Genomic DNA, 11,520 nt, shown 5'->3' on the forward strand with positions numbered 1-11,520 from the left:
ACATAATCAAAAAACCCATTGAGGAGGCACATCTATCATCATTTGTTTTATGGATGTTGTTAGTACAACTGAACTAAACTTTTAGTATTTCAGCAAGATCTTGCCAATTACAAAACCAATGAAAAAGGGGGGGGTGGTGGAGAGGGTAAGACATAACATAACAGACAAAATTATCCTAATTAATTTTGTCGATTTTGGCATAGACCAAATCATACTCGACAAAACTACTAAAGGAGATTTCACATGGTAAGGGGAGAGTTAAACACACTATTATTTCGCCTTGCCCCAACTTACAATAGAAAACCGTAAGTTATAAGTAAGTTTTATATATGAACAATACTGTATATAGAATTCTTAATTAATTTCTAAAAAATTCACTGGTCACTGCAAAAGAGAGGCGAAGTATACCAAAAGGGTCATTCGAATTCTTTCGAATAAGACCAACAGACAAACAACATTCCTTTTGACATACTTTACATCTTGTGAACAGGTAAGCTTATCTGTCCGTTGTAGAAAGGTAAAACCTAGGGGATGCGGAATGATTGAGACAACTATGTATGGAAGTTTAAATGAAGTGAATGTAATTAAGCAATTATAGGCAGCCGTGCGACCTTCAATAATGAGGAATACCAAAACTATTATATATTTGTAGTCGGCTTTAAAAGGTCACGATGAAAGTATGAAACAATTCATTTGAGATACTAACGGCCAAATTTATCACTAAACAATTTACGAAATACAAATATGACATACATGAACCAACGACAATACAGACTCCTGACAAGTACCCGGTACATACATAATGTTTGTGAGCGCTCATCTCTTCTATAATCTGGGACAGTGGTGTTTCAGTAAAACATAGAAACAAAATATTAAAATCAGTTGAAAAGACTGTACTGTTTCACCCTAAATACTGAAGTAGATACAAGTATTGAAGAAGATAAACACATTACTAGTATTTATCTAACATAGCTGCCAATGAATTTGACCTTAAACTTATCAAGTGCTTGATGTTGGTCACTTATATAACTTTTTTTTTTATCTTGTCACCTGTTTCTGTCTTAAGATTTAAACGTGGACTGGTCGCGAGTTGTTTATCTCGTGACCGTTGTATATAAAAATGATGACCAGTGCTGACGAGCTGGACACTTAGGATCACTGGTCAACTGTAAACACTGAACATAACTACAATGAAGCTCATTTGTTTTGGTTTAATTGCCTGCCTGGCCATTCCTGCTCTTGGGGATAATCTAGTACAGTTAGCTACCAAACTAGGAGCAAAAACATTAGTTGAGTTTGTTACAGAGGCCGGTTTAGCAGACACTCTTGCAAATGGAGGTAAAGTTAAACAAAAAAATATAATTAAACTGGTCGTCGAATTTTCAATATGCTACATGCCACAGGAAACTATTCGTTCTATTGTCTATCTTCATGGTAATTTGTATGTTCTTGATTTTCGCTTTTGCTAATGCACTTTGTCTATATGCTTTTGTTTTTCTTTGTTCACATATTTGTTTGTTTTTATAGTGATTAAGATTTTAACACAATGGGTACTTCTGTGTTTTTTTCACACATTGTTGACAATATAATGATATGCGACTATCATACAAGTCAGAGGTTTGCTAGTCATAAAACCAGGTTGACTCCAGGTTTACTCCACCATTTTCTACATTTCGAAAATGTTTGTACAAAGTCAAGAATATGACAGTTATCTATTCGTTTGTGTTTAACCTTTTGATTTTGTCATTTGATCGGGGACTTTCCGTTTAGTTTGAATTTTCCTCGGAGTTCGATATTTTGTTATTTTACTTTTTATGCATAAGGAAAAGGGAAAGAAAAACACCGACAAGTATTTCGGAACGTTCTCACTATGCAAATTTATATAATTTACGGTCTTTAAAGACTAACATTATCAATTTAATACTCTTTACCGGTTTTCGTTTCTTATATTATTATTTGTGTAAATTGTAAGAAAGAGTGGAGGTTTCCCACCCCGCTTTGCCGCTTGTGTTCATGAAAACATATCTTTGCTGATTCTGTAAGAAACAAAGTACATTTATATATATTTATATATTAACATCGTCTGAAGCTAACTATTCTGATATCGACCTCGACATATGAGGGTCTTGATTGGGATTCTTCATTTAAGTTTTCTTTAAATTTGTTTTAATCTTTTTCTGTATTCTTTATAATTTTTTTCTGATTATTCTCTATTCGTTTTATTTTAGTACCCCATTGTTTTTTTTTGTTTGTTTTTTTTTATTGCCTCATTGTTCTTTCCTCGATTGATTCTCTAATATTTTTTTGCCATTTATTCTGCACATTTTATCCATTATTCTCCAATCTGTAAACCCCATCCAGACCTTCGCATATTGTTTATTTACATGTATACTTGTCCATTACCGAATCTTTTATGACTGTCTCTTTTTGGGTTAGGTAATTATGAGTTTTCTTTATCCTTGGGGTATACCGCACATCTGCTAAACATCTAATTTACATTTATATCTCCTTAATTCAATAAAAAATGTAAAATGTTGACCAGTTACTTTTTTGACTGTCTTTTTCGAATAGTATATTCGACTTCATTTTTTTTTTTTTTTTTTTGTTGCAATTCGCTGTTTTCAGGATCAAAAGAACCATGGGGCATTTAATTGGTCGTACCCCCAAAATACAAATAATGTTACTGTTAATTTCCCACATTTATGAACGTTGAAAGTCAATCACAACGTAGACTGGTTCCCGATCCCAATGTTCAGCAAATAAGCTAATACCTGGAACGTAGTACCGAGAACCAGGATAATCACAACGTTTTTTATGATGTACTCTTTCGAAAATATTACCCATAATGCTTAAGATTTTAAAATGTCGAATTTTCCTACTGATGTCTTTTTTCCCCATGCCATTGCACCATACATTAAATTAAATATTGATAAACATGTAGTTTTATATATATTTTTTTAAAATTTTATTCAGGACCCTTCACTGTGTTTGGACCAACTGACGATGCTTTCGGCAAATTACCACCTAAAGTAGTAAAAATGTTAAAAGAGGACAAAAAACTGCTAGCTGACGTACTGAAGTTCCACGTCCTAAGCGGAAAAGTATATTCATCACAGCTATCAAATGAACTGACTGCTTCTTCACTAAACCCATTGGCTAAAGTCCGTATCAACATTTACCAAGGCAGAAAGGTAATTAGAGGATTGTTTTATATTAGTCACTTATATAGCGTGTAAAATTCACGTAGTAATATACATGTATGATTTGCAACTTGTATATGAAAAGGAAAAAAAAAGGGAGCTTTTTTTTTCTGTATACATGTATGTATACCCTTCATTACGAAAGTTAAAAATACAAACAAATTTTAAAAAGCCCAGAATTTGATGTAAGAACCTAAACACGCGGAGAATATCGGTATATGAATTATATATTGAAGAAAAATATTACTTTCCGATTGTGTTCCTTTGACTGAGTGTGCAATTTTAGTTTACATGGGCTTTTGGCGAGTGATGTATTCTATTAGAAGAATTTCATTCTGTCGATGTATCCGGTCTCGCTTCTTTTAGAGTTCATGCCGTCCCCTCATTTTTGTTTGTTACTTTAATTCGTCTTGTTTATACGGATTTACGTTATTTGATCATCAATAATTCAACTACTGGGCCCGTATGCATAATAAAGCAATTTATGTAAACTTTAAGATTTGTTCCGAAAGAACTGAATTGTTTTTACATGTCCTACGATCGCGACAAATCAACATTAGAATTGGATATCTTAAGTTAAGTGGTTTTAAATATACGGGCCCTGTTCCTAAACTTAGTAATAGTGGCTGCAAGTATATCGTAGCTGTCGGGAGGAAACCAGGTTTCTGTTGGAGAACTATATCGATCTTCGAGAAGAATCTGCTGAATACTAGTCAATTGAGATAGAAGTAAAACGTACAGTGTTCTTTCTTGAAACCCCAGTACTGACAGGCTAGGGGTACTGTAGATAAAATCATCATAGATACCAGGATTAAATTTTGTATTTACGCCAGACGTGTAGATTAACTAGTTCGACCTGTCGGCTACCGTTTGTCTCCCACACTTTTCATTCTTTTCCGAGGCCCCTCATGGGGGGGGGGGGGGGGGTCCTAGTAATCACATAATCACCATTTTTTTGCAAATATAATCACATAATCATTAAATATTTGCTTATCTTTAGTAATCAAATAATCATAAACTAAAAAAAACAGTCCTAGGTAATCAAATAATCATGAAATATTTGGCTTAATAATCAAATAATCATTAAAAAAACGGCCAAGTAATCACATAATCAAAAACCCAATGAGGGCCCTCTTTTCCTTTGTCACTGTAATATAAAAATGTGTCACAGAGAAACTGTATATTTGGTATTTAATTGACAGGTGATAACAGCAACAGGAAGTCCTGTCGTATTGCCAGACCAGAATGCTACCAATGGTGTCATCCATGTTATAGATAGAGTCATGTTTCCTTTACCATTGATGCCAGTAACTGGATTGGTGGGAATGGATCCTATGTTGTCTACTCTCCTAACAGCTGTCAAGGCCGCTGATCTCGTACAAACCCTCTCAGGTAAATATATATATAGACAATAAAAGTGCATTTACTTGACATATCAACGATATAAGGATGAGGCTTAGAAACGGGGAAATGCGAGGCTGTGCCGAGCTATTTTCCCGTTTCAGGCCGAATCCTTATATCGTTGATATGTCAAGTCAATGCACTATAATTATTGTCTTTATACTGCAATCTAAAAAAACAAAACATTTCAATTGTTGTTTAATGCGTTAAGGTTATTTATTTGATTTAAATATTGGGGGAAATACCCTTTAAAAGGTCTCACATCATGCTCACGGAGAAATATACAACACAATGAAATTTACATTTACCTGTTGAAACCAACACTCGATGGTGAACGAAATCGTTTGAGTATGGACTTAAATATCAACCATAAGCATATAACATAATGATTTTTAGGTTGCAAACAAAAAATATTAACAAATTAAATATGTTTTTTCAATAATTGCAAAATAAACAATGTTGAGTCGTTCCACGCATCGTTGTATGCATTTGAAACAAGAACAGGTTGAAGAGGTCGTTTTGTCGAATAATTCAATATTATTTCGGCAATTTATATTTAAATATTCATGAGGAAAATGATATCGGGTCAGTGACTGTATATGACATAGAAATATACAGTCAACGCATTTTGACTGCTCAAATAGAACGAGCGCAGTATAAATATATATTCCCTTTGCAGTACAAATCTTTATCAATACCAAACTGTTCAATGGTTCCAACTTAAGATCTAAATTTCTAATATCCCCCCAAAATATAAGGGATTATGTACAATAAATTCTAAATAAATTGTGTTTTATTTTAAAGAAAAAAAAATGGTTGATTACAATTTTGTATCTCTGTCTTTTTCTATATGCCATTCGAATCAAGAATGCTCTAGGTTTTTGACACAGTTTCATGTCGCTATTGTGTTATATGTATATGTGACTTTAAGCAACATTGAATCCAGCAATATTTATATTTTACAAAATGGTTTTTTTTTTTAGGCTATGGTCCATTCACACTTTTTGCTCCCACAAACGAAGCCTTCGCAAAATTGCCCGCTGGAGTATTGGCCAATCTGTTAAAGAACAAGACAGCTTTGACCGACGTTTTAACATACCACGTGGTTTCTGGAACCTTCTATAGCGCTGGATTAACCAATGGAATGTCAGCAACAACAGTAGAAGGAAAACCAGTCACGATCACCATTAGTGGAGGTTTGTTTAATATTTATAAAATCCAATAAGTTTGTTTATACTTTATCGTACGTGTATTCTTGTTAGTATGTGTATAAAAATGCGATGTGTGTGTAGAATGATTAGAGACGGAAACCATTTCGGTAAGAAAAACGGAAGTACTCAGAACAGAGTTTATTTTCAATGGCTACCAATTCGAAATTCGAAAATATAACCAGTTGAAAAGAAATCCGTTTTCTCTGTGAAACTTTCAAAAATAGTAATTGGCAAATATGTTTATTTAGTGTAAAAAGCGATTGATATATATTGTTATCATATACTTAGACTAAATAACATATGATTTTTACTGTATGATAATAGCATTAAATTAACGTAATTTCCATATTTTTCCGAAATGGTGCTTAGCGGGCTGATATGAAAAGTTTATCACATGCTTCGATTGTTATCACATACCTTTCTGTAACGTTATCGCATGGCATTCCGGTGATACTCGGCAAATTTCGGAAAATACGCCTCAATGCTACGTTTTCTGTGTGTACAAAACAATTATTTGGATACTGGAAAGTAGATTATGTAAAATAATAAATAAAAAAAAAAACAACAAAAAAAGAAAACAAACTAACAAACAAATTATTAAATAAATGTATTTCAAAAAGTTTCAAACATAATTTAGAAAGTTACTTTAAAAAGTTGACTTTTCCAAACAATGTTCATTATGTATATTTTTGTCGATTCGTCCATATTAAAATGTGTTTCTTCTCTGTTGAGGCATATGATAGAAAAATTTCATTTCAAATGTACTAAATTTGGGGTCCGATGTCCGTGAACTTTTCACTCTTTGAACTTCTATTTGGGAACCACGTAAAAGGATCAATATATGAATCTGTTATTTTTCTCCATTGTTGAAGCATATGATAAAAAGATCATAACATGTCATATTTCATATCGCATGTATTATCAGCCCTCAGTCAATATCAGCCCTCGAGCCAAGGGCTCTTGGGTTGATATTGAACCTAGGGCTGATAATACATGCGATATGAAAAATGCCATGTAATAATCTGATATTATTGGTAAATAAATTGAGCAACATTAATGCATATAGTTAGTGTAGCAGTAATTTAAACAGCTGTAAAAATTACAAAAAAAATCAGTGATTACCTGTAATACCTGCAATAATCAGTAAATACATGTAATTACTAAATTGGTAAGTAGTTACATGTATTTACTAAATTGTTCAGTAAATACTTGTAATTCCTAATTTCACCTATTTACTGTAACATATGCATAACTACTAACATGCATGCATTGAGTCTTAACTGAATTTATATGTATATTTGGTGTTTAGTGTTGAAACGCACATTGAGAGTTCAGCGGTATAAATAAATATAAATTTAATTTTGAAATATAAATGTGAATATTTATCCAGTAGTTATTTTTGATTGGACACTCCTTTTTCTTTATAGGAAGCGTTATGGTTGGAAAATCCACTGTAGTTCGAGCCGATGATGCCGTGTCCAATGGAGTTGTTCATATCATCGACACCGTTCTTATTCCACCTTCCCTTAGATCAACACTTCTCCCATGAAGCAATCCTTGATGCAGTGAAGAGGATGATTCACATTTTTAATTCTTCATCAATTCTTCATTGAAATGAGTGTACAGTTTTTAATTATTTATATTAAAACCTATTTTGTTATAATATTCATGGTTAATGTGATTTTTTTATACTCATAAAAATATTCAAAATGTGCGTCGTTTATAACATTGATGAAATGCGGTATGAATATATGCCAATGAGACGAACACTTTCAACCAGAGACCCAATCATTTACATGTTAACAACTTTATGTTAATGTAAGGCCTTTAACAAAGAGAAAAAAAAACCATTGATACCACAGAGAAAGCTATATAAAATGCGCTGACATGACAAAATGACGATAATGTTAATTTATTGAATCGAAAATTTAATTACTAGTACCAAGTAAACGAAAAAAAATATAAAAACAGCAAGACACGACAACCACTGAACTACAGGCTCTTGACTAAGAACAGGCAGACAGAGAATGTGACGAACTTAAACATGTTTGCGGTCACCAAACTCTCCCCTAATCCAGACAGTGATGTGATAAAACCAATGGAGTATTCAGATATCATTAAGAACCTCCGTCCATATTTGACTTATGAATAGCTAAAGAGGAAAAAAGAAGACAAACAACCCATCAACAAAAATAAGCATAGGACACTTATAGGGCAACATCAGTAGTCAAAGTTAAAGCGCTAAGTCGGATGGTCCGCCCGTGCAAGACCCTCACGGGTAGTCAAGTTCGTTAAAAAAAAACACCCTCATCATAGTTCTATAAATGTTGTGAACGAAAATAACAAAAGTAATCTAAAATCCGCCATCAATACCAGGTCTACGAATAACGAAAAATATAATGATAGTGTATATTAGCCGAAAGATTCACGACTTGGCACACGAGGATATATCGAGGGTGTTATAAGTTAATCTAATGTTGAGATCAAAACAACACTTTCATACTTTAAGTTTGATTAGTATCGTAAATACAAATGGACATAAGATTACTTAAGAAGATGCGGTGTGATTGCCAATGAGAAATTTTAAAAGAGTCCAAAAGAAGTAGAAGTCAACAATTATAGGTCACCGTACAGCCTTCAAAAATAAAAGTCATGTCAAAAAGCAGCAGACTTCAACAATGGACAAGACTCGTATATCAAAAATAAAACTATCAAATGCTCCTACAGGACAAAGGTAAACACATTCAAACAAACTAACGGCAGTTAAATCATTATGTACACATCAACAATCGGAAAAAAATATACAGCAACAAATAACAGTAAACAGGCTCCTGAATTGGGACAAGCACATACAGAATGCGTAACTGATTTTTCGGGCAAATAATCTTATCCATAACCATAGACGGCGCTGTAACAGCTTAAGAACGAGTTATTAGTTGTTCTCCAAAATTGAGAATGGAAATGGGGAATATGTCAAAGAGACAACAACCCCACCAAAGAACAAAACAGTCGCCGGAGACCATAAATGGGTCAACACAGCCGCCGGAGGCCACAAATAGGTCAACACAGCAAGAAAATCCGTACCGAAAGCGTTCTTCAGCTGGCCCCTAAACAAAAATGTGTACTTTTTCAGTGATAATGGACGCAATACTAAACTCCAAAACATATAAATGAACTAATATTAAAATCATAAAAGACTAACAAAGGCCAGCGGCTCCTGAATTGGGACAGTCGGAAAAATGCGGCAGGGTTCAACATGTTTAGATAAGATCTCATCCTCCCTCTATACATGTACCTCTAGCCAATGTATATATAAAAAACCCACACACACACAACAATACGCACAGTAAAACTCAGTTTACAAGAAGTCCCAGTCCGATGTAAGTATATGAAACAAAATAAATGTTCTAATGATTAAATTAACAAAGGACAGTACTAGCAGTTACTGACATGCCATCTCCAGACCCTTGTTAAATATGCCAGATTTTATGTCCTGGCAAGAAAATGAAAAAATTAAATATCTTCTTTGTCCATCAACCTCAAAAGAAGTAGAAAGCTTAGGGTCCTATTTTAAACAGGCATTAGAACTGAGGAAAGGGGACTCTTGATTTATTTATAAAATATATTTATATATCATATAGATAGATTGTTTTGCTTTTTTGCTTTTTTTGTTTTCATGGTTTTGTTTGTTAAATGTATTTTGTGTATGTTTATATTATTTGTCACAAACTTATTGTTCAGAGTTTATATGACAATAAATATTTGAATTGAATTGAATTAAACTGATCTGAAGATTATGTCTTCATCATATGAAAATCAAGCATAATCCCTCTCGTTAGTTGGTAAGTACCATACCATCATAAAATATATGAGAAGAACATGCACAGCCTCTATCATGCCAAAAACTGGTTTTAAAATAAATGTGTATATTTCCGATGTAAAGACCTTATGATTGAATCAATAGTAATACCAAAATCTTAAATGACCTGACATCAGTATTGTAACTATATCCCTTTTTGATACTAGTTGTCTGTTTATAGGTTTGGCTGTGAATGCCGACATATTTGTGCTTTGTAAAGAATATTACCATTAACGATTGGATGTAAAATACCGGACGTATAAGATATAAAGAATAAGATGTGGTTTGATGCCAATGAGACAACTCTCCACAAGAGATCAAATGACTTAGAAATTAACAATTATAGGTCACTGTATATATACGTACGGACTTCAACAATAAACAAAGCCCATACCGCATAGTCAGCTATAAAAGGCCCCGAAATGACAAGGTAAAACAATTTAAACAAAAAAAAAAACTGCCTAATCTATGTACAGAAAATGAACGAAAAACAAATATGTAACACATAAATAAACGACAACCACTGAATTACAGGATCCTGACTTGGGACAAACACATAAATACAGAATGTGGCGGTGTTAAACATGTAAGCGAGTTTCCACCCCCCTAAATGGGACAGTGGTATAACAGTACAACATACGAAATATAGAAATCAGGTGAAAAAGGCTTAACTCATCGGATGGATAAAAATACAAGATAAAAAATACAAGTGGACGTGGACGGGTACGTCCCGACAACAAAAATATATATTAAGATGTCTGGCTGTTTATTTATATGGGGACAAAGTCCCCAATAACAGTAGAAAATTCAATAAAAAAAAAATTCGGGAAAATTTCCCGAATTTTTCATTGTACTAATGAACTCAAAATCGTTCAATTTTTTTTATGTCATGTTTTGAAATCCTTGACCTGCGCAGAAATGTACAATATACTTCCTTTTTCCGGTCTCGTTTGTATGAAACTTTGAGTAAAATATATATTTATCAGTCTAGTATAAAATAGGAAGAAACGCGCAATACCAATTTCATTTTTAATAATTCCTTGATATGAAAAAACGTTACCTAATGATAGCGTTTCTTTGTTTACATTGCATATGACGTCATAATTTAAATAACGTCACAACTAAAATCCCTAACAACAGAACCAAACTCGGAAACGTTACGGTATTTCCGTTTCTTTTTTTTTTGACAAATAATTAAGTTACAAAAAAATAATTCATACAGACTTCGTCCCCATTTACAGGTAATGCCTGCCTCATATTATTAGCGAATGATGTCCTTTGAGATATCGAAAACTCTGGTATAATAATTTTTCAGTAATACAGAGATTTCTTTTGTTAAAATTAAATACGTTGTTTTATACACGAACGAATTGAACAAGTTGAGATATTTTAAAACTATACACGTACGTTTAGTTCACTTTGTACTAATTTTTTTTTACAGCGGATGACCGTGAGGGCATTCCGGGGTATTGCTATCACCTAGATTTCCATTACGTTATATTCGTTTTGGGTTTTTAACCGATCTATATACATGATAACTACGCGGATGTTTACGAGTGCAAAAAAAAACATTCCTTATTGTTTGTTATAAATACATCTCTTCAATGAATACTGATAAAATGTTTTTGTTAAGAACAGAAATTAATAATATGGAAATGTTTTGTCGTTTAATATATGCCTTATATATCATTTACTGTAGTACGACGCTATATTAAACTGACGTGAAAGGTAACACCCGGTCACCGAAAGCTTGGTTCTGTGGTCTAGCGGGACGGCTACAGTGCAGGCGATTTGGTGTCACGATATCTCAGTAGCACGGGTTCGAATCCCGGCGAGGGAAGAACAAAAA

General features: G+C 33.3%; 1 protein-coding gene across 1 annotated transcript; it reads left to right on the plus strand.

Annotated features, from left to right (window-relative positions):
- The first annotated feature begins 1,048 nt into the window (after positions 1-1,048).
- On the plus strand, positions 1,049-7,477 carry LOC143069799 (transforming growth factor-beta-induced protein ig-h3-like). Its single transcript, XM_076244602.1, has 5 exons — positions 1,049-1,338; positions 2,974-3,191; positions 4,403-4,592; positions 5,585-5,797; positions 7,240-7,477. The coding sequence occupies exons 1-5, from the start codon at positions 1,191-1,193 to the stop codon at positions 7,359-7,361; spliced, it is 891 nt and encodes a 296-aa protein (XP_076100717.1). The 5' UTR covers positions 1,049-1,190; the 3' UTR covers positions 7,362-7,477.
- The last annotated feature ends 4,043 nt before the right edge of the window (positions 7,478-11,520 follow it).

Source organism: Mytilus galloprovincialis, chromosome 3, assembly GCF_965363235.1.
Source record: "Mytilus galloprovincialis chromosome 3, xbMytGall1.hap1.1, whole genome shotgun sequence".
NCBI lineage: Eukaryota > Metazoa > Mollusca > Bivalvia > Mytilida > Mytilidae > Mytilus > Mytilus galloprovincialis.